The 23597-nt window shown below is 47.2% G+C and overlaps 1 protein-coding gene and 1 pseudogene across 1 annotated transcript in view; one reads left to right on the forward strand and one right to left on the reverse strand.

The window, feature by feature from the left end:
- Positions 1-23597, forward strand: part of NAV2 (neuron navigator 2) — a 401022-nt gene that overhangs the window by 167626 nt on the left and 209799 nt on the right. Inside the window, exons 8-9 of the mRNA XM_060019685.1 lie at positions 7375-7630; positions 19882-20048. Coding sequence (XP_059875668.1) covers positions 7375-7630; positions 19882-20048 — 423 coding nt within the window. The remainder of the gene's footprint in view (positions 1-7374; positions 7631-19881; positions 20049-23597) is intronic.
- LOC132429142 (26S proteasome non-ATPase regulatory subunit 9 pseudogene) lies at positions 468-1222 on the reverse strand (annotated as a pseudogene).

The following is a 23597-nucleotide window of genomic DNA, read 5'->3' on the forward strand; positions in this document are numbered from 1 at the left end:
AGATGAGGAGACTATGGCCCAAAGAGATTGTTCCATGTGGCAAAAGGGAGGCCCACAGAGTCAGCAGTGATCAAGCTACTCGCGTCTGCTGATTCAAGTCCTGGTATTTTATACTGCTCACTACTATCTACACTTCTAACCACCCCCATAACTACTAGAAAATCATTATAGTGTTTAAAGAAATCATGTATTTTTTTTAACACTGTAAAACTGTTTATTTGGGGGAAAAAAACAACATTTCTAGAAGAATAAAGTCGCATCAGCACCTACCAGAATAACTCCCGCCCACTTGCTCACAGTCCACAGGATTCCCATTCAGGGCCGTGGCCTAATTTGCAAAAGATGCTACACACAGATCAAGTTTTTAACAACGTGTTAATCCCAAGAGATCACACTGGGAGGCCACAGCGTTTCCACCACCTAGAAGTTCAGGCTCCCAGCCTCCTCCAGATCCTTGAGCTTCAGGAAGAGAAGAGGAGGAGGAAATGCCCACGAGACCCAAGTCTGGGGCAAGGGAATATGCTTTCCTGTTTCTGTTCCCCAGGGACAATCATCTTTGCAAAGGAATAATGTTGCAGCCCAGCAGTCCTTTTCCCGCCCAGCGTGTTGGCACGAGTCTAAGCTGGTATTTCTCCCCTCTGCGGTTCGCTGTCGCATTCAGGGCCTTCCCCTCACTGTGCTGGACCACACTGCCAATGTTCTGCAGGGACTTGAAGTTTTGGGTGTTCACAGAGCCAAATTCCACTATCTCGTCATCCACCTTGCAGACCTGCGATGCTGGCAGGGGAGCCGGGGCTGATGCTGTTCGCTATGGCGAAGGCTGAGCAGGGCTGAGGTCCTGGCTCTGGCCCAGGCCGTGGCTCATGGCCTCCCTGCGGGCCTCGGCCAGGTCCCGGGCCTGCTTCTCCTTGTCGCGAGCATGCAGCTGGTGCAGGGCCTCCTCCACCTGCTTCGTCACCGCCTTGTGATCGTTCTGCAAGCAGACGATGTTGTGCCTTGCGGTTCGGACTTGGTACAGGTCCACGTCTGCCCGGGGGTAGCCCTCGCAGTCCACCAGTGGCTCGTTCATCCCAATGCCTTTTTGGCTCTCCAGCACGTCATAATTGGCTTTGATTTGCGCCTCGATCTCCTCCTTGCGCCGTATCAGTTCCTGTATGTTGCTGACAGTCACCCCGCTGGCCTCCGGGGAGCCTCCGCTCTGCCTCGTTTCCTTCTCTGACATCGTAAACCTCGGCCCAGGAGCCCGGACTGCCTGCCGGACACCCGAGAGAAATCATGTAATTTTAATGCTCTTTGTTTTCCTTTTGAAGATGATTGATTGCCCTGAGGCTCCTCCTCTGATTTAAAAAAATCAGCGGTTGGAAAGCCTCATAGGCACATCTCCACCCTTTCCCAGGGACTAAAGCCAGGTTTGGAACCCGGGAGGGTGTGTGCACCTGTCCTTGAAGCATCTCAGCAGCTCAGGCCCTGGCCTGGCCTGCCTGCGAGAGAGCCACAGGGAGCCTTTGTTCCAGGGCACAGACAGCTGATGCCTGCGAGCAGGGGCTGCAGGCCCAGGTGAGCCCCGTGGAGATGCTGCTGGTTTGGGGCTTTTCCTGTCCCCTGCGTGTTCCCCAAGATCGGACCCATCCGCTTGCTCCTGGAGACTTGCCAGAGTCCTGTGAGCTTGGGCCTCAGCCTGCCCGGGGTGCTTTTCCAGATCACTTCAACCCCTCACTCCACCTGTCACAACCATCTGTAAACCTGTTCCTGTGAAGAGGAATGGCCTTTATCTCTGGGAGTTTTGAGAACACCTGGGGTTTGCACTACCTGGCCCTGAGCCCATCCTCCTGTAATGGGGAAGCGGAGGTCTGGAGGTGAAGACATATCCTATTTGTTTAAGCACGCATTTGCCGGGCACATCTACATGCCAGGCACAGTGCTAGGCACCGGCGTACACGGAGAGTCACATTAGTCATACAAAACTAGCTTTAAATTCCAGTTAGTGAGAGAGCTGTGCTGGTGGTATGTACAGGATCCAGTGGTGCCCAAAGAAGGCTACGATCAGCTCTGCCTGGGGCAGGCAGGAGCTTCTCAGAGACGGTGATGTTTCTTCTGGGTTTTACAAGTTGAATAGGCTTTCACCAATCGGAAAAGGAAGGTGAAGGGAAATTTAGATAGACGTTGGGGCATAGGTAATATGGGAACAAAGGACTAGCTTTTTATCCATCTTCCAGTTTGGAGAAACAGAGGCAGGAAGATGCTTCCAGGTGACTCTAACAGGGTGTATGTGCTTTAGGAGTGAAATCGGTTGCCGACTTGATTAGTTCAGACCTGGGTTTGCTGCCCTGATGGCCAGAGACCTGATGCTGAGCTGTCTCCTCCTTTCATCCTGAGCCAGAAAGCAGGAGCTTTTTCTGGACAGTTAGGGTGAAAGCAGCACGTAGATCGTCTCCATCTCTCTCTACCCACGTCACCTGAGTTTGGCGGTGAGCGGGGCCATTTCTGTCCTTCACCGGCAGGGGGCCCTGTTGGCTCTATTCCCACCCCCTCATCCACCTCCCCTGTGGGCAGAGTCGCTGAAGGGCTTTGCTGGGCAGTACACAGAAAGGCTGCCAGAGTGGGGTGGAAAGTTACATGCTGAATGTGGGTGATGTAGACGGCCCAGCTGGAGGAGCAATGCCACAGAATCCACAATCCCGAATCAGCCCGGTGACCTTACACCGTGGCTTAAGGGGATTGAATAGGAATTCTGAGACTGCGGTCTGAGGCAGCCTTCCCTTTGGCTCCCAATCCCTTTCCTACAAAGCAGGTTTCTTTGTATTAGATTATCCCAACGATTACGCCTTACTAAAGCAGGCCTGAGGTTTCTTTTAAACAATATTGAAAGAGAATAACTCTATTATCCTCCCTTCTTGCCCAACACCCCCCTATAGCATCCATGCAGATTAGCGCCAGCCAGTGGTTACGGAGATCAGTCAGAACCCAAGGGGTTCAGAACCAACGCCATACTGAATTCTAGTGGAAATTGGACTATGGCCCGTGTAGTTTATTCTTCAGTTTACGTGGGTGCAGCCATAGGAGAGGAAGAAGAACAGGGTTCTCATGCTGGTTTAGATACCAGCCTAGCTCATGTCTCCTGAAACAAGTCATATCTCTCTAGGTCTACAGTTATTTCCTTCTGTACAAATCAGGAGGGTGAGGATAGTTGATCAGAAACAGAATGATGTTCTTTTTCCGAAGCCTCGGGAAATGTCATGAGGGGAACATTTTTGTGGGCTGGTGGATTTTGTTTTTAGACAGCCTGTGGAGCCAGCTTACCAGGCCTCGTGGCACACAGAAAAATGCCATTTGGAAATAGGAAGAGAACACAATTCTAGCTATTTTGGACCACCCATGGCATAAACTGTGTGGCTCGTTCCCAAACAGAGCATTCACCACGCTTGAGTCCTGTGTTCTGAAAAGAAAATTAAACCGTCCAAACGTCCGCCAACTAGTGAATGGATAAAATGTGGTCTATCCATATAATGGGATAATACCCAGCAATATAAAGAAATGAACTAGTGATAACGCTCTCACCTGGATGAACCTTAAAAGCACGATGCCCCGCGGAAGAAGCCAGATGCAAAGGACTGCACATCACATGATTGTCGTTTATGGGGAGATGCCCAGGATAGGCAAATCCATAGAAACAGCACATCAGAGGTTGCCTGGGGGATGGGTTTGGGAATTGCCTGCAGATGAGCACTTTTTAGGGTGATGGAAATATTCTAAAACTAGAATTTACTGAACTTACTAAAACTCATCACACACTTGACTTTATGGATATAAACTGTATCTCAGTAGAGCTGGTTTGTTTTAAAAAGATGACCACTGTGTTTTCTGTAAAATGAGATTATCATGGTTGATTTTCTTTTTGACGCCTGTGACTGTGGCCTGGAGGGGATGTGCAAGAAGAAGGGCTTCTTAGTTATCTCGTGGTTGAAGAGCTCCGTGCTGAGTTCTGAGGGGGCTGCAGGCACAGTGACGGTATTTTCTGAACCCAAAAGGGAAGTACAGAGTCAGGCCATGTCCTAGGTGCGTTGCCCTTATTTTCTCATTAATCCTCTGTTAATTCTCATAGCATCCCTGTGGGGAAGGTGTGGCACACATATGCCAATTTTAAAGAAGAAAACTGCGGCTCAGAGAGGTTGACTCTTGGAAAAACTTTGAAGTCCATAAATGATGGACTAGAGAGATTCAAACCCAAGGCTTCTGTGGCTCTAACAATCAGTGATCTTTATAATAAAAATGTTTCCTCTTGGGCTTCCCTGGTGGCGCAGTGGTTGAGAGTCCGCCTGCCGATGCAGGGGACACGGGTTCGTGCCCCGGTCCGGGAAGATCCCACATGCCGTGGAGCGGCTGGGCCCGTGAGCCATGGCCGCTGAGCCTGCGCATCCGGAGCCTGTGCTCCGCAATGGGAGAGGCCACAGCAGTGAGAGGTCCGCCTACCTCAAAAAAAAAAAAGCTTTCTCCTAAGAAAAAGTGTATTTATGAGAGCACCGTGCTCTGTCACAAATAAAAAGATGCTTTCAGGAATAGTAGAACAGTTACGAACAATAAATGACTGAACATCCACAGCAGGGAGAGAATATGACAGAGCCAGCTCCATTCATCTGCCCTGGGATGGGCAGGTAGGTTAAGGGGGTCCCAATGTGGATATGCCTGCTTTGTGCAGGGGGCAACCCCTGAGCCCTTGGATATGCTGAATTGCTAGTTCTTCCCTTCTTTGTTTTTCTTGCATGGTTTTTAAAAAAATGTATTCTGGGATATTTGACACATCCCATAATACAAGAATACTTCTAGAAGGAGAATAAAGAATCCTTATATGGCCATGAGCTAACTTAAATAAAACATTATCTGGTGTGCTTTTCAGTACACGACCCATGATGGGTATGTAAGTAGCCTGGTTACACCATGTTGGGAGCCTGGGCTTTGAGCTGGAAACCCTCGATTCAGATCCCAGCTCCAGCATTTATTACCCTGGAGAGGTTGCAAACCTTTCTGAGCCTGTTTCCCCTTAAGTAAAAGGGAGATAAAATAGGCCTCATTTTCCCAGTTGTAGGGATTAAATGGGATCGTGTATGTAAAAAGCTTCTCTTGATACATACTAATTAGTAGTAGCTCTATAAAAGGCACTAAAATCTTACATAGATTTCATCTGTCATGATTATAGCTCTGTTTTCACCCTTCAGCGAATTCAATTTTGAGGGGAAATTGTTTTCCCGAGTTCCTTAACAGGTCGTCACCTGCACGCCAGCTCTTGATTCTGTCCTGCCTCCTGTCACTGTCCAGCTAAGGGCCCAGGGGTGTGTCCCTTTACCCTCCATCTGCCCGTGAGGAAAATGCCCATCTTAAAGAAGAACACTGAGGCTCAGAGGTTGAATCTTACAAAAACTCCATCTATAAACTGAATCATCCCAGCCAGCCTCATACTCTGTGACACTGGTGTCCTTGTCAGAACATTTAGAAGCAGAAGCGGAACAGGCCACAGGTGTGTTCTCCTTTGGTTTCCTTAGGATGGAGAAGGAAGCAGAGCTGAAGGGTTAAAGCTGAGCTACGCAAAGAAGCTGGGGGACTTTCCCACATCTGGGGAAACTTTCTGTGCTCCCTGCATTGCACACAGTGGTTTACGAGTATCTTGACTTGTCCAAGTCAGCCCTGGCTTACACCTGTTTTCCTAATGTAATCAAGAACGTCTCCCTCCCACTCTCAAAAATGATGTAATTTGCATGATAAATTATAAGGTCACATGGTAAAAACCATAACTTTTAAGGCATGAAACCGAAGCTGCATGGGAATCTCCTACAGGATTCTGAGGCTGCTGTGGTCATACAGTAACCAAGACCAGTGAAGGACGTGACTGTTTACAGTTGTGCTTTCACATCTCTGCTCTGGTTTGATCTGCAAAGCAACCCTGTGTGATGGGGCAAGCTGTGTCAATATTGTCATTTGAGGCCCAGAGAGATTAAGTGACTTGTCCAGGGTTGCACAGCTAGTAAGTGGTAGAGTACAGACTGCAACTCATGGCTTTGGTTTTCTGAAAGCTGGGCTCCTGGCACTTTTGTCCCACAATCAGCACATGCTAGCTCCCAAAGCGCAGAGGGTGAAAGTTGGATTTTAGTAGTTTGTATTGTCAGTTTCTTCAGAGGTTGGAAGGAGGAACTCTCCAACAGGAAGTAATTCAGCCTGACCTAATCAGCAGGATCACACCCCAGGGCACACTGACAGGCTTGCAGGGAATCGGGCTTGTTTCTGAAAGAACCCCATTCATGCCTTCTGCCCCTCAACTGGTCCTTGGAGGAAACTCTGGTTCCTTTGTCAGCATCCTCTTGCCCAGCCTGGGGCTAACTTGGAGGTGTGTGTTACCCACACAGGGGAGGGGGGGCTTCCCTTCCTCCAACCCCACTCCCAGTTCAGAAAAAGAAATTCTGCCTAAGGGTGGAAGCAAAGCAGAGGGAGCCCCTAGGTTCCTTCTTCTCTGTCCCCCAAGCTGGGTGGCCCTATTACTTTACCCTCAGGGTCAGTTTAGACCCTGGCCATCAGCATCTGGTGTTAAAAGAACTGCAGAAAAGGAGGGATTGCCCAAGGGGAAACACCCTTGCATCCAGAGTCTCTGCCTGTGAATAAATATTTTATTCCTTCTCTGCAGCACTTAATACATGCCTCGAGGCAAATGCATTTTTTAACATTGGAAAAATTACATCTGGAATAAAAAATTTTCTTAGCCCCACTCTGCACAAATTTCTTTTAATATAGGAGAATTTTTGTGTAAGTTCTTTATAGAAACAACCCCTATCTCCTATTCCCACACCCACCCCAATTTCAAGTTATTTATTCAATGGGCAAGAGAGACACAGAGCCTTCCGAGGGCAGGATGATTGGGCGAAGCAGGGCGAGGATTTTGGAGTGGGTCGGCAGCCACTGGCTCACTCTGGGTGGCTTGAAGTACAGAGTACAGATTGGTCAGGGCCGCGTGGAGACCGGTGAGTTTCCCTCAGTGCTTCTGTCCCTGGACAGCTCACTCTGTGTCCTGAACAAGCACGGTCTTGCTCAGGACTCTGTCTTTTTCGGTTGTGTCCTTCCTGAGAATTTCCCCCTGGCACTCACCAGGCATCCCAGTTGCTGCTTGCCTCGGGTATCCACTCTAATCCCAGTGGGGAGAATCAACTAATTTCTCTGTGGTTTGGCCTGATTTTAATTGACTGGGACACCAATTACGTGTTCAGGAAATCTGTCATATCCTAGAGGAATTAAAACTCGTGCGAGGGCTGAAGCAGCCTCTTGAAAGGGTGCGAGACAGGGCTCCCCAGAAAGGCTTCCTCCTCTAACCAGAACCTCTTCACTGTCTTGCAGAAATCAGGAATGGAAACCTCAAGGCCATTCTAGGCCTCTTCTTCAGCCTCTCCCGGTACAAGCAGCAGCAGCAGCCCCAGAAGCCGCACCTCCCCTCGCCACTGCTGCCCGCCGTGTCCCCGGCGGCCGGGGCCCCCTCCCAGTGCCAGGCTGGCGCTCCTCAGCAACAGGTGCCCGCCGCTCCCCAAGCCCCGTGCCAGCCTCACCAGCCAGCGCCACACCAGCCGTCAAAAGCACAAGCTGAGATGCAGTCCAGGTGGGCTCTCCTCGCCAAATGATACTTCTGCTTTTTTTCAGGGGTCTTCTGCCCCCCTGACCACATTCTAGCCTGTGCCGGACGTGTGTGTCATTTGCGTTTCTTCCGTGCTGAGAACTGCCGGTAGTTAGTGGGGAATTAGCGTGACCTTGAAATGGATGTGCCTGGTGGAGATGTGCACTTTATAGATCAGAATCGCCAGCAGCCAGAGCTAATTAGCTGCTCCTGCCTGAACTCCGGCCTATTACACACACACGTTTGTAGGCAATCATAGACTTCAAATTTCTTTTGCTTGTCTGCCTACAAGCTGGGTGTTCAGTGTTATATGTGCAAGTAATTTCCCTTAGTGGAGGCAAAGGTTCTCCAGCAGATGCCTCTGCTTTGCCAGAAGAGAAATACTGGGAACACAGAAGAAAGATGGCCAGTGGTTTTTAGCAGGGAAAGAGGCATTCCCCCTTCCCTGAGAGGGCCGGCATCCCCTAATGGGGAGCAGTTACCATTAAATGTGACTGACTTTTGTTGACCTTAGAGACCAGGTAGCAGTGTCAGCTGTGGCCCTCTGCTTTTTGGATTAGGACCTAGATTTTGTTTGTTGTTTCCAGAGGGACCCACGCTTGCCAGAGGGACTCGCCATAGAATGATAACGCTAGCAGAACGCTGGGGCAGTTACCATCTACTCTGTTACAGTGTATAGATGCATTCCTAAACAACTCTGCAGAAGATCACCTCGTAAAACATTTGTTTCAATGACAAAAGAAGGAGGGGATTAGGAACTAGAAAGTTTTTGACTCATAGTAAAGTTCTGGAGAAAAGTCCACCATAATTGTTTTTTTAAGCCATAAATCTTTAGCTGTCAAACCTAAATGCCACTGATCAAATTGATTGCTTGATTTCATTGAACATATGCTAAAGAGTAATGACTTTTTCTTTCCAGTTCCCCGAATAGGCCATTGTAGTTAGGCAAAGCACAAAGTGGTTCAAACAAAGCAGCTGCCTTATAGAAGGTTGCAGCTTTTTTTCCCCAGGAGAAGCGCTGTTTCCCGATTGTGGTGGTGTTAAAACCAGCACTGATAGATGTGATGTAACTCAGAGCCCCTAATTGATTATCTAATTATATCCAGTTCCCATTATGGAGGTTTGTGGGCTGGTAGGAATGCCTGGACTAGCAATGAGGGATAGACAGCCGGGCAGCCAGCCTCTGCTCCTTTGCCTTGAAGAACCACCTGGGTGGGAGCCATTCTCTGATCGGAGATCCCCGACGGACCTGGATGATTAAATGATCAGGACGTCATTGCCCACACTGCATTTTGCAGAGTGCTTATTCCCTGGATGGTAACACGCAGGGGAAGGGTTCTATGGGGGAAAAATGGGGAAATCCTCTGGGTTAAGTTGTATAACTGTTACTGCAGGGTCTACTCAGATCCTTGAATCGGCCAATATGCATCCATTTATCCAGTTAGTGTTTGAATGCCTTCTATGTGCCCGGCACTGTCCTAGGCACTGGGGGATCAAGGATGAATGAGATAGCCAAGGTGCCTGCTCTCTACTTTCTACTTGAAGAGGGCAGGCAAACAAAAGGGGAAGAGAAATATCCGATGGTGGTAGTACAATAAGATAATGGGATCAGAGGGACCGGGTTGATCATTTAGGTTGGGTTGAGGGGAGGCTTTCTCTGAGGACATGACACCAAAGCGGAAATACGAATGACAGGGAGCTGTCCATGCGGGTGTAGAATAGATCAGGTAGCGGGAGCAGCTGGTGCAAAGGCCCTGGGGTAGGGGTAAGCTTGGCAGCTTGGAGGAGCAGAAAGAAGGCTAGTGTGGCTGGAGTTCAGTGGGTGAAGGGGGTATGAAGTGAAAGGCAACCTATAAGCAAAGAGGGCTGACCGGTGGCCCCTAGAGTTCTGTAGTCCCGTGACCCTTGAGGTGAGGTCACAGTGATGGCTCTACAGGCTGAAGAGTTGATATTTCATTCTAAAGGTAACAAGCCATTGGAGAGTCGAGCAGGAGAGAGACTTGATTTGATTTACAGTTTTTCTGTTTGTTTGTTTTTTTAGTCACTTTTGTTCCTCTCTGGAGAATAAGACTGTGGGAGGGTCAAGAATAGAAGGAAAGACCCTAGCTAAGAGGCTTCCGTGGTCCTCTAGATGACAGTGGCTTCGATCAAGGTGGTAGAGCAAATATGGAGATGGACCAGTTCAGGATATTTCGGAGGATGAGCCAACAGAACTACAGGTAGATTGACTGTCTAGAGTGAGGGAGAGAGGAATCACAGAGAAAGCCGAGATTTCTGGCTTGAGCGGTTAGGAAAATGGTGGCATTTCTTGAGATAAGGAAGCTGGGGGGTTGGGGTGGGGGGAGGAACACATGTGTACTGGGAATCTTCAGAAGGCGGCGTAGAAAGCATTCTCAAACGGAGCCACAGAACTCTTCTTATTTTATAGAGCATCTCATTGCATAGGGTTCCAAGGAACGTGTGTTGAGGAACACTGGGCTTTTGTCACTGAGCTGTGCTAGCCTGAGGCATCCCTTTCCATAGTAAGCATTTGTCTTCTCAAAAGAACCAGATGTTCCAGTCAGGACACCCATCTCCAAGTAAGAAAAAACATCCTACTATTAATAAACGCTTTACCTGGGGGGACTTCCCTGGCAGTGCAGTGGTTGAGACTGACTCTGCTCTTCTACTGCAGGGGGCAGGGGTTCCATCCCTGGGCGGGAAACTAGGACCCTGCATGCCACGCAAGGTAGCCAGCAATTTTTAAAAATAAAAAATAAATGCTTTACCTAAGGACGAGCCAAACTCACGTAAGCCAGGTTTTTATATCCATTTTTTCCAGAGTAGTTCCTGCCATCATGGCCCCCTGACCCTGCAATGTGGTGACACAAATTGGGCTCTGGAGTTACTGTATGTCCTCATTCATCCCGTATTTGGCCCATATTGTGTTACTTTCGCAGATGATTTGTTTTATCCATTATATACTGATAGTTTCTAATTTTACTTCCAGAGGATGATCTTGTTCTCAAGGTCTAGAGATGTGATACCCCGTGCTCATGCTCTGGCTGTAAATTTAAGAGGAGTAAAATCACTTCCCTGGCTTTGTTTCATTGCATTTCTATCCCCACATGCTGACTTAGATAACCAAAGTCCCAAGGATAATGGTTCAGACCCTTGATCCTTAACGTCAAATGTTGATGCAACCCCCAAATACCAGGTTTGTGTTGATCCTTCATTAGAACTCTGCCACATACAAACATGCCTAAATACTGTACCTCTCAGGATAGCAAATACTAAAACTGGACCGCTTTCCCGTAGTGTTTGTTAATAAGAGGAGAGTTTGTTAATAAGAAGCTGAACAAGGGAATTTGAGATATTGGCGTGAAGGAATCAGAGCAACTCCTCTGTGATGGCCGCCGAACGGAGACTCCCTTTTACCCTGCAGCTCTTCTTATTCATTTACGTGATGGCTGAGAACTTGCTCCACATTTCACCTCATGAAATTCCTCTCCATCTGTGTCTACCTTACATGTTATCAATATTTAGCTTTCTAGAAACAATCCAAACAATTACTTTTTTTAATTCATTCACTTCTGTCTCTTCCTTCACTTCCTAAGTTTAATGACACTAACATTGTATTTCTCACCTCATATCCTTTTATGAATGTGGCATAAGATGTATGGATGCGAGAAAGATAAATATTTCTGTCTTTCATAAGGCAGTAAATAAGTTTAACCTTTTATTAAGTCCAACCACGATTCTTCATAAATTTATGGTTCAAAGCCCAGAATGTAGCAAGTTCAGAAGACTTGAAATGATCACTGCTTTATACCATGGAGAGCAAAAATTCCCAAGACCAGCAAAACTTGAAAACATCTCCACGTCCACCCTTGTTTAGGGTCAACTTTATGGGCTGTTGAGGACACTCATCGAAAAACCACCCTGGTAGAACAAGCATGTGAAATAGAAACATCTGAATACTTTAGAAAGTTACAAAGTTTACTTGTCCGAGACCCCTGGCTTCACTGTCATTGTGGAAGAAGGCCTTATAGTGACTGATACCAGAAAAGAGATTTGGAGTTAAGAAAAAAAAAAAAAGAAAACCACAAAAGTTCTTAGATAATCTCGATAGCAATTTCTTCATGTTGGAAATTTATCAAATCAGACCTAGAAAGAAGGCTGCATATTGTAGACAAAGCAGGCAGAGGGAAACCAGGGGCGTTCGCATCATCACAGGACTCCTGTTATTTATTCGTGTGTCTAATGCATCTTCTCTCCCCTCACTCATCTCTTCCACTTTTTTCTTTCCTATCATGCAGTGCATCTTCCAAGGACTCATCACAAAGCAAAATCATCCGCTTCACTCTGGGTCAGAAAAAGATCTCTAGGTTAGACTTTCTCCGTGTCCCGCGAAGCATGGTTTCAACCCAGCCCCTCGTTCCTTTTGTTCTGGCTGCGTTTCCTTTTGGTCCTCCTCCCCATGTCATGTTTGCAGTTTGGGAAAACCAAACATGCTTTGGCTGATGACCCAGTGTTGGAGAGTTGAGAGTGGCCATGGGGTTGTTGAAGGTGTGTGTGTGTGTGTGTGTGTGTGTGTGTGTGATCTGTAAGTGAGGTTGAGTTGTACGTATTGTTTCTGCATTTCATTGATTTTTTTTTTTTTTTTTTGTCTTTGATTGCTTGGACATCAAAGTCCATTCTGATTTAGAGAGGTGAGTTTGTAGGTGGTTTTCCATAGTAGTTTTATGATGAGTTTGGCTCCCTGCTCTGTCCTGGCCCTGATCCCACCTCACCTGCATCTCATTTATGTGTGTTATGCTTTTTGTTATTGGTGCTGTCATTAAAATTACTAATGTGGGATTGGTTTTCTCTTGAGTTTTAAAGACCTGAGGCATGAATCCAGTTGTTCAGAGGAGACAAGGCAATAAGGCAATGTGTCATTTTTGTTTCTGGGTGCTCTTGTGTACCATGTGTACCATGGACAGATCACCTCAATTCCCTGAAAATAATAATTAGGGCTGCTCACTAACTAATTCTCTTGACTCACTTTGGTGTCTCCCGCATCCTGTCAGGACCTGTTTCAGGGAATGGCAAACGCCAGTTATATCCCTGTATCTACTCTGTTTTAAAGGTATCAACAGTTAACTTTTATTGAATGCATATTATGTGCCAATTTGAATACATTATCTTTTTTAATCTTCACATCGGTATTCTTGTGGTAGGTCATGTTATTATCCCCATTTTACAGATGAGGAAACTAAAATTTAGGAAGTTCTCGGTAAGTTAGCAAAGTCACACAGAAAGTGGAAAGACCAGGATTTGAGCCCAGGTAATCTCACCCCAGAACCCTCACTTTAACCACTATGTTACCTCTCTCCCCACCCCCTCCTCCTCCTTGAATTCTGGTGCTTACGTGGTTGGTGAGGCTGCTTTTTAAAATCTTATATGTTTCAGCCATTCCTCCTGACCTTTGCATCATGTTGCCCTTGTAGCATCCTGACAGAAACAGAGTCTCCTCCTCATTATGGCTGGTATTTCTTTTTCATTGAATTCTCACGTAAAGGTAAAGGGATGCCCAGACGGCATTCCTCTCTGTATTCATGGAACAAATAGGTACAGAACATCTGCTTGCTGCCCCACACTCTTAGGCGCCAGTGGGTGCCTTTTCTAACCAGTTAACTTTTCTAAAAAGTTTACGCATGGGGAGGCCCAACTCAGGATCCGTCTGGCTGCAGGAAGAAGCCACAGGGCGGCTGCTTCTCTGTAGGACAAGTCAGCATGCTACCCAGACTTGGTTCTGGGGGCCCTACATTCATCACTGCATCTCATAGGCATGTGTCTTAGTCTGCTCAGGCTGCTACTACACATCACCATAGACTGAGTGACTTAATGGAGATTTATTTCTCACAGTTCTGGAGGCTGGGAAATCCAAGATAAGGGTGCCAACGTGGTTGTGTTCTGGTGAGAGCCCTCTTCCCGTTTTCCAGATGGCTGTGTTCTTCCTGTGTCCTCACATGGTGGAGAGCAGAGAGAAAGCAAGCTCTCCCGTCTCTGTCTCTTCTTCCAAGGCACTAACCCCATCACAAGGGCTCCACTTTCATGACCTCATTACCTCCCAGAGACCCCGTCTCCAGATACCGTCACACTGGGATGACAACATATGTATTTGGGGAGCAGGGGACACAAACATGAGTCCATAGCACGCTGTTAGAGAGTGACTGCTTTCCCAGCAGCACGAGGCCCAAGTCAGATAGATGGCCTCCCCCCACCACTGCACTGGTAACCTGGGATCCCTTTTTTTTTTTTTTTTTTTGAGTGTCATGCAAAGTCCATACACAGGAAAGGAAGGGGGTGGGGAGCTTGGAGGAAACCTGAAATCTAGTGTTTGTTCCCCCGATGTGCTTACTTCTGGAAGAGAGAGAAAACAGGAACTAGCTGGGAAAGAATCTAATTGGAAGCACATGCCCATCCCGTGAATGATCTATTATTATCAGTCCCAAACGATGGAAGGCGGTGGAGTGGGGTTGGGGGGGAAGAGAGGAAGAACTGAAGAATGAGGGCGTGTCTGCCCTGCCCTGAGGGCGTGCTGGGCACAAGGCTTCCAAGTTGACCGAAGCCAAGGTCTGGCTTTCCATCAGGGTCCTATCCCTCATCTAGAGTTTCTCTTGGATGCATTTTGTTTCTGACGAGCCTGACAAAGGGATGGTCTTCATTTTATTATTCGTCTAACACTCCTTGCCTTCTGCTCCGCCCACTTCCCCGCCCCTAGACTTGAGCACAACCTTGATAAACATTTTAGCTGATCAGGCACCACCAGGGATAGTAGTAAAGTCTGGTTGCCAAAAGAAACAGGGTCAACTTGTTGACCTACCTACCCCTCTGGCTGAGTAGGATACCTCTCCCAGAGCTTTGGAAATAGGTCTCTTGTTCAGGTGCAAACATTGATTGAACACCGACCAGAGCCAAACACCTAGATAGGCACCAAGGATGTTGAGCAGGTGGGAAGCCTCATCTTGAATCTACGGGGAAGGGGCTCATGGAGGGAACTGGTACAGGGATGAAGGATTTCCATGAATTTCCACCTTTGACCACTGTGTTGCCTCTTGGCGTCCCTGGTGAGCCTCAGGTATTTAGGCTTATTCTACCTGTGGGAGGCATTGAAGCATGGTAACGAAGAGTGCAGCTTTGCAGTCGAACCTAACAAACACCGTTTTCACCACTTACTGTGTTACCTGGACCCATTATTTAATCTCCATGAGCCTGTGTTTCCTTATTGGTAAAATGGGGTAGTCCTGCCCCACATAGTCACAGTGCTATGTGGACTAAATAAAGTCATTTCCAGCCCTTTGCAGCCTGGCATGTAATCCGTGCACCATAACTAGCTGATAGGGCGATGTTGGTGGTTTGGGTTGATCTGGACCAGCTCTAGCGAGTCTCACAGAGTCGATCTCTGTAAGACCATCTTGTGGAGAAGAATCAGTGTGGCTAGTAGTTCAGCCGTCTCTGCCCAGCTGCTGAAAAGCAGATGCCGTGGAGATGAGAGGTTTAGCATTTAATCATCTTGTCTAGCAAAAGCATCTCCAATTATGACCTCCACCCCCACCCCCACCCCCAAGGTCCTGAGCATGTGCACACAAGCTGCCATCTTTCCTGGGAGGGCCATCTTCTGCTCCCAGCCTTTGAAGTGGTTTGGGGGAGAAGAACGGCTTTCTTCCCGTCAGCACGTACAACGCGTGGAGCCGGGATGCACGCACAGGTTATGTGCCAGGAACAACAGTCTTACCATCCTGCCTGCTCGGCTGTGCACATGTTGGAGAAATTGACCATAGCTCCCATAGCAGCAGGATTTTCCTTCTGCCTCTTTGTTACACCTCTTCCCTTAAACTTCATTTTTTAAAAAAGCAACGCGTGTGTGTTTCAGAACACATCTGTGTCCTCTCATTTTGTAACTGTTGTTTGGACGTGGGATGATCATGGGAAGTAGAGTCCTTCTTGCAAAGGAGCCATTGAAACCTTCTGGCACTGTGGATGATGTAGGGTGTGGATGATTTGAGGTTGACTTGCTGCACTCTCCTCTCTCTGCTTTTTCTTGATGAGGCAGGCATCGCTGGGCAGCAGCTGTTGTGGTATCTGCAGCTGTTCCACATGAGCAAGACCCAGCTCTGCAGAAGAATGATGCTAATAGACAGCAGCTACTTGCAGGCTGGGGCTTGAGAGAAGTTCTCCTGATGCACAAGGATGTTAATAATAATGAACTTCAGAATGTTAGCCAGGGGCCTGTGTGACTGTGAACTGGAAGCTACTCTGCTTTTCAACTCTAGCTCTGTTCTCAGCTTCCCTAATGAATGCCTCCTTGCTGGAGGACAGGACCAAGTCCAAGGTTCATAGTGTGACACTGAGGGCTGCCCCCGCCTGGTTTTCCAGCCTCATTTCCTCCCACGCTGTCCCCCAAGCCCCAGCACACACTGGCCCTTTCTTTCTTCAGTGCTTTTTTTTTTTTTTACAAGCTTCCCTCTGCATGACACCTCTGCCCCCTCCCTTCTTGCCCTCTACTCACATTCTCATTCCACATGCCACATCTTGCTCTGGGGTTGCTTTTATTTGGAACCTTCCCTGACCATTCCAACTTCCGAGGTCATTATTTCTCTTCTTTGAATTACTTCTGACCTTTCATATTCTTTTATCAATGTGTATGTAATTGAGATGTCAGCTAGGGTCAATCTACCCCTTAAGATCTAGATAAGATTGAACTAGAACCCTGTGATAATCTTTTTGGGCCACCATGATAAAACACCACAGGCTGGGTGACTTACAAGCAACACTCATGAGGGCTCTATCTAATGACCTAATCACTTCCCAAAGGCCCCACCTCCTAATACCATCACATTGGGCATTACAATCTCAACATATGAATTGGGGTAAGGAAGGACTCACAGATAAGGAAACACAGACATAGCACATCCCTGCTTCAGTTTGTGAAGTCCAGTGCCCTCACCTGGATTGCTCAGGTATCTTAGGATCTCGTGGTCACCTTTGGCTCTGAAGTCCTGTATTCACAATTCAGTCTGAATTAATTCAGTTTGTGGATTGACTCATCATCCCAAGGGATGTTTTGGTTCCCTCCTGGGTGGATCCAAACGAAGCTTTTTTACCTTACTTCCCATCCATCACACATTCATTCATGGCCTTTGTTTGTGAGGCAGACTGCTGAAAATTTCAGAGGGATGTGGGAGGCTTGCTTTGGAGCAAGCAACTGTCCCACCCCATCCACAACAGAACCCGAGTTTTGAAGCACAGTGTTCACATGGCTTCCTTCTGACACTTGGAAGAAGTTACTTGGTCTCCATCCAGTTTTCCCATTTGGGCAAGTTAAGGGAGCTGTCCTCACTAGGGTGTAATGGTGATGAGGTAGAGGGTGACATGAGCTGGCTTGAGCTTTATGGTGGCTTTTGATGGCTCGGCATGTGCCAACCATCCCTTATTGTCACGTCAGCCGCCCTCAAGGCCTTCGAGACCTCTTCCGTGTCTCAGAAAACTTGGTACAACCTGTAGCCATTTGAAGGATGGGTCACTCCCATCAGAGTAGCACCTCTAGGTTCTGACTCAAGGAAGAGGATCTGATGGTGACCACCCCTAGGAAACCAGAGCCGTCTCAGTTAATCCAAGACTGGGGAATGTTTCAGTCTGGGCCCCACAGATGGCTCAGAGGTACCCCAAGTGTAAGGTCTTCGTCACAGATGCTTGGGTGAAGCAGTTTCTTCATCACAGATTCTTGGATGAAGCAGTTTCTCTCCTCGAATGTTCCTTAGGGAGATGATGAATCCTGTCTGCCAAAACCTGTCTTGCCTCTTTGGAAACGTTGATCTCCAACTCTTGTGTGTTGATTTTTGTCCAGCTCTCTATTGCTGCTTTAACCTAGATCTGCCTGATTCCTTCCTTATTTGTCTGGTTCTTTTTTCTACCATAGCATGTTTTCTTTATGACAATGTCCAATTCCTTTATGAATCTGTGCTCAGCAGAGAGGATGTTAACGGGAACCAGCATGCATTGAGTACTTACATCAGGCTGGACCTTAAGTCCCATTCCAAGTTCACAGCTATCTGATTGGGTACTTTACTGTTATTCCAAAGTGACATATATGGAACGTGAATCTCAGATCATAAGACTGGCCCAATGTCATGTCCACATTTGTATGGAAAAAGCTATTTTACCCATTGTACCACACTGCCTCACAGAGGACCAAATTGCCTACCTCATTCAAGGTTGTGGCCATCCCATCCAATACTTTGATTTCTTGCCTCTATAAAGGCCCTGTGCTGCTCTGAAAAATCTGTGGTCCAGCCCCAGGTGAGGGCAGTGGGGCCTCTCGAGCATCTTTTCCCTCCTCGTTGCTTTTTGCTTCCCTGTTCTTTGCCACGGGAGTAGAATACTGTCACCTGTGTTACCCTGCACCACTTAAAACTGTTGCTGTGACATCATCTTGGAACATGTCCATAATCCTTTTTCAGGCCTATCTGTGGGTGTACAGACTCCTGCAGAGTCCAGCCCTGAGGAGCCCCACGCCTGCACCTGCAGCAGCTCTGCCATTGGCTGGGAGTCCTCGGGTAACACTGTCCGTCTTGGAGGGCGTGCAGGGTGCTGTTTGCATTGGAAGCAGAACCGAGAGGTGCCAAGATTGCTGGACCTCCTTGATCAGTTGATCTGGCCGCCTCTGGTCCGCAAACACAGGCACTGGCACTGCTGGTTTTGCACCCCACTCTGTGCCTGTCTTCGTGGGGTGAATATCTTCACTAAACAAGATGGGGTAAATTAACAGAGGGGCAAATCCTCCTAATGCAGTGGGAAGTGAGGCCTTCCCTCTGCCACTTTTGGGGGGAAGAACTCACCCGCTTCCTTCTCTCCTAGCTCCCAGTTAAGGAACTGGGCCAGCTTCTTCTTAACTGTATAAATCTTACAGTCCTCTCACACCAGCTCATGTTCTCTGTGTACTCTGCAGCCATTTTTTCTCGCTCAGGCAACAAGAAAAAGTTTGAAGCGTTTGCCTGTTTCTATCGAAAATGCTTCCAGACTGCAGACTTCTTCGGTGCTTAGAGATTTGTGTGGAAAGAGAAGGCTGAAAGCTTTATGAGTTGAAAATTCAGACTTATCGCTAGATCTAATGCTGGTCAGCTGAGGTTCCAGTGGCTTTTCAACACTGCTAAGTGGGTTTTAGCTGAAAGATATAACTAAATATTTCATCATTTATTCATCTTTCAACTTTAATGATTGCAAAGAGTCTGCTTAGTAATCCCTGAACCAAAATTCTGATTTGCGGAGTCATAGCCTTAACTCTTCGGGGAATGGGCCATAATATCTTTAGACACATTACCTAAGACTAGTCTGCTGACTTTACTTCCCAAACCACCCAAAAATGAAGTGTTTTATTTAAAGGGAAAGTGTGTGTTTGTCTTTAGGCTAACAGATTCCTGCTCATTTTACAGAAAGAATGTATGATTTTATCCATCGACTGTGCAGAGAAGCTGAGCTTCAGACTCAGAGTAATGTCTATGGAGACAGGTTGTCAGATGTTGAAGGAAAATGTATGTCTGAACAAATGTTTCCATCCAGTCCATAATTTTTCATTGCAGATGAGTTGGGTTCTGAGGTAGCAGTTTCCTTTCTGACCATCATAAATTATATCTCTTTCTTGATACTTACATCCCTAGATCATGGCAAAAACCATTTTCAGTGTCTGTCAAAAGAGATGCACACGCAAGTTTAACAGTTTAGAGTCTTAACAGACCTTTATGTTCTACCCTAGATAGAATTAGAGATGACATGGTTTGGCCCTATTGAAAAGTAAAATTACTCATCCAAGAGAAAAAGTAAGACGAGCTTTGTATTTTTTTTGGCCACGCTGTGTGGCTTGTGGGATCTCAGTTCTCTGACCAGGGATTGAACCTGGGCCACAGCAGTGAAAGCCCAGGATCCTAACCACTATTACACCAGGGAACTCCCGAGCTTTGTATTTCTAATCAGCAGACATATTCGTATATTTCTCTCTGTGTTCGAAGGAAAACTACTCACACCTGGCTTTTGGACTTCACTGGGGTCATTACTAGCCTAGATGTTTGTGGTGGTTCCAGTAAGTCCTTGGACTGGCAAGCCGCCACCGACCCGATGCCTTGAATGGTTTCTTTTACCTCCTGCATGGCTGCAGTACCTTCTGAGGTACTGCCGTTCTCCTGAGACTGAAGCCTGTTGCTTTTGCCTTTTAGACTTCCAGGTCCTACCGCGAGGGTATCCGCTGCAGGCAGCGAGGCCAAAACACGCGGAGGGTCAGCCCCTGCTAACAACCGACGGAGCCAGAGCTTTAACAACTATGACAAGTCCAAACCGGTCACCTCCCCACTCCCACCCCCACCAGCAAGCAGCCATGAGAAAGGTAAGCCACCTTCTTGGGGGTCCTTTCTGGCATCTTCCTTTATAGAAGATCCAGTTCTATTGGGTGAGTGTGGGGTGGCAAACGGTGATGGGAACGGGTCACAAGGACATGCTTGGCTGGCGGGAACTTTGTTGGAAGAGGTATTAATAAGGTGGGGAAAATATTACATATTCATAGTTGCCAGCAGGAACAGCTGTGTTTGTCTGGGTGGAGCCCAGAAGACACATAGAAGCAATGTAGCATTTGCAATTTGAAAACATTCATAGAATATTCTCTATACAGGAGGTGGTTTTCTAGAAATGCAAGCTGCTTGGGGCATGCATTTTGTGAGCCGATAAGGTTTTTACCCATCAGAAGTGATGTGAGGGAAGTTAGGAACAAGGAGGGTTTTCACCCTTTGAAAAAGTCCAAAATGTGGGTTGGCTAGATGAATATCTTGGCTACACATAAAGAGTAGGCAGCATTCCTCTTGGTATTCTGATAATGTAGCTCTTGCCAAAAAAGGATATGATTTTTTTTACTATGCATAGTACTGAGCTTTTAGGTTGGGGAGGAAATGTAAGTAGCCCTGTGGGGACTCTTGCACAGAAGGTAGTAAAACAAACCTTTGCTTGCTGCAGTCTGTATCTCATGACACATTGGAGAAATAGGGAAATTGAAACCGCTCAGAAGATTCTTCAATAAGAGACAGAGCCCTCCCTTTTTCCTCCCACGCAAAGTGGTCTAGACTTCTTAGGGGGGCATGCCCAGGTCCCTTGGAAGCATTTCCTGCCTGGTAGTGTGGAAGCTTCCTAGGGCTTGTCCTGGGTGTGCCCCCTCCTCCCCTGGGACCCAGGAGACACCCCCGCCCGCCCCCCGCACAGTGCTCCAGGGGACTGGGCAGCTGTCCCACCATGCGGGAGATCAGAACCTCCCTGCCCGCACCCCTCCATGCCAGGATAACTTAATCCAATGGAACTGGGCTTCCCCCCACACCCACTCCCACCTGGAACACTGGAGGAAATATGAAGGAAATCTGTGTAAGGCTGACATATATACGGCAGAAGTTTTCTCTGACAAGGCATGGGGAACTCTGCACCTAGCACTAAAGCTATAACCAGAATGTCTCAACCAATCATGACTGTGACCCAGCCTTTGGCTTCCGCCTTGAGCAGACCATTTTTCTTCTTCTTTTTTTTTCCACCTCCCTTCCCCTCTCCTCCTTTCCTTTTCTTTACCATACCCGTGTATTCTTGTTAAAAGTGTGCTTAAATTACAAAAATAATGAATGCTTGTAAAATGGTGTAAGTTTCTGTCAAATAAAAGTTCTCCTCTGTATGCTCCCTGAAGCATACCACTATAAACCATTCTATGCATATCCTTCCAGATACGTTTATGTATATATACATAATATAGAAAAGAGCTAAATTTTGTTGAGTACCTACTGTGTGCCTCATTGAATTCCCCCAAAGTGTGTTGTTATCCCCATTTACAAAGGATGAAACTAAGGTTAAGAGAGGTTAAGTAGTTGCCGAGGTCACACCAGAAACGGTGAGAAATGGAGTTGGAACTGAACCGAGGCACTTGGGTTCCAGAACCACAATTAATACTGTGCTTTTCCTGGAAGTAGAAAAGAAATGCTTGAAACCCTGCCACTGAGAGCTGGTTAGAGGTGTGCAGGTTGAGGGAGAAGGGAGAGAGGAGAAGGTGTTTGGGAAGCCTGCCCTTGTCCCATAGTCCTTTGGGGAGGATAGACATAAAACAGTCTGAAGGACGGGTATGAGGCCAATGTCCAAAAAATTGAGAAAATAAAAGGTTCCCTGTGGAGGGAACATATGTGGGAGGGTGCAGGGTTGGTGGCTGGACCTGTGTCCCAGAGCCCACACAGACATAGGGCCACTCAGGCAGCCCAGCCAGGGGCTCCCCACTGGCACTGGGGCAGCCACCAGTCTGCCTCTGTCCTGGGCAGGGGTTGCCACTTGTGCCTTAAGCAGACAGCCGGGAGGCCTCCTGAAGGACGGTGGCTGTGAATGCTAATAGAGGCATTGTCCCAGGGAGAAACTCCGGTGTCAGAAGGAAAGGAAATCGTACTTACTTGTTGAGCACGTAACATGTGCTAGGGACTTTGATTTTCACTATGTTATACTTGATCTTCAGAAGCATTCCATGAGGTAAATATTACCCCAGTTTTACAGGTAAAGAAGATGAGGCTAAATGAGATTTAGTAACTTGCCCTCCCTGTTAATTGAGTGCCAGAATTCATATCCAGGTCTGACTCCCAGCTTTGAACTCTGGTTCTGTCCTGTCCCCTGGGATGTCTGTGAGGAGTGTCAAGTGAGGGGACGTGCGTGAGAATGTTGTGTGAGCTATGATGCGCTCAAAATCCTGCAAGGATTTACAGTGATAAAAATTACTGATGGAGGTTCAGGTGCGTGGGAGGTGTGTTTATTATCCCTCTCCTATCCTGGGGAGCTGAGGTAAAGCAAGGTTGGGGCAGACCTAGATTTTATTTATTTATTTATTTAGGCAGAGCCACGTGGCTTGTGGGATCTTAGCTGCCCGACCAGGGATCGAACCTGGGCCCTGGCAGTGAAAGCGCTGGGTCCTAACCACGGGACCGCCAGGGAATTCCCAGGCCTCAGTATTTTTTACTAATACTTTTCCACCATCCTGAAGTAACGGGGTCATGTGATTTTGCCTTCAGAGACTCGTTATTTCCTCCTCCTTTCTTCATGTTCCCTGTGTACTCCCTTGAGTCTGACCTTGGTTGCAGACTGAGGTAGGCGGCTTGCATGCAAAATATAGTTTGTGGGGACGGAACAGAAATAACTCAGCCACCTGGCCATGTGAAAGACACAACAGGTACTTGGGTGCATAAGATATCATCCTTTACCTGGAGAAATCTTGGAGAGAGAAACTCTTTGAGCAGCTGAGTTGCAGTTCAGTGTGGTTGGTGCTATAGTTGAGGTGTGGACTGCTTTCCCATGAGGTCAAGTCCGTGATAGAATCTCATTACCTGTCCTCCCCTGAAGCTTTCTTGTGAGTCAGTCAGACCCGGACTGCACTGTGCTCTGGCGTTTCATTCTCAGGTGAACCAGTTCATAGGCTTTTCTATGTGATCCATTGACCCGAGAATCCCGGTCCTAGGAATTGATCTAATCACATCACTAAGTTCAATGAGAAATCCATCATTCTGTCAATAAATGACAAAAGTATTTCAACACCTAGTCCCGGTTTTTAAAAAGGATAAAGAGGAATAAAAGGAGATTGTAACAGGCAACTTTTCAAAAACCCCAGAGCACTTTGTACTTTGTGGGGAAACACTAAAGATTTCCTCTTAAAATCACACCCAAAGAAACAAGTCTCCTTTTGTCATCATCACTGAATTTAGTTCTGATTATACTGGGCAATCAACTGAGATGTAAAGCAGAAGAAAACTAACAGGTAGTAACTAGAAAAAAACCTAGGACTCACAGTTCATTACATTGTTCCATAAAGTGACCAAGTGCATAGTTGATACACAAAACCCAGAAAGAAATGTTCTGTACAGCAACACGACCTGTTAGTTTT

This window comes from Delphinus delphis, chromosome 8 (genome assembly GCF_949987515.2).
Source record: "Delphinus delphis chromosome 8, mDelDel1.2, whole genome shotgun sequence".
Classification (NCBI taxonomy): domain Eukaryota; kingdom Metazoa; phylum Chordata; class Mammalia; order Artiodactyla; family Delphinidae; genus Delphinus; species Delphinus delphis.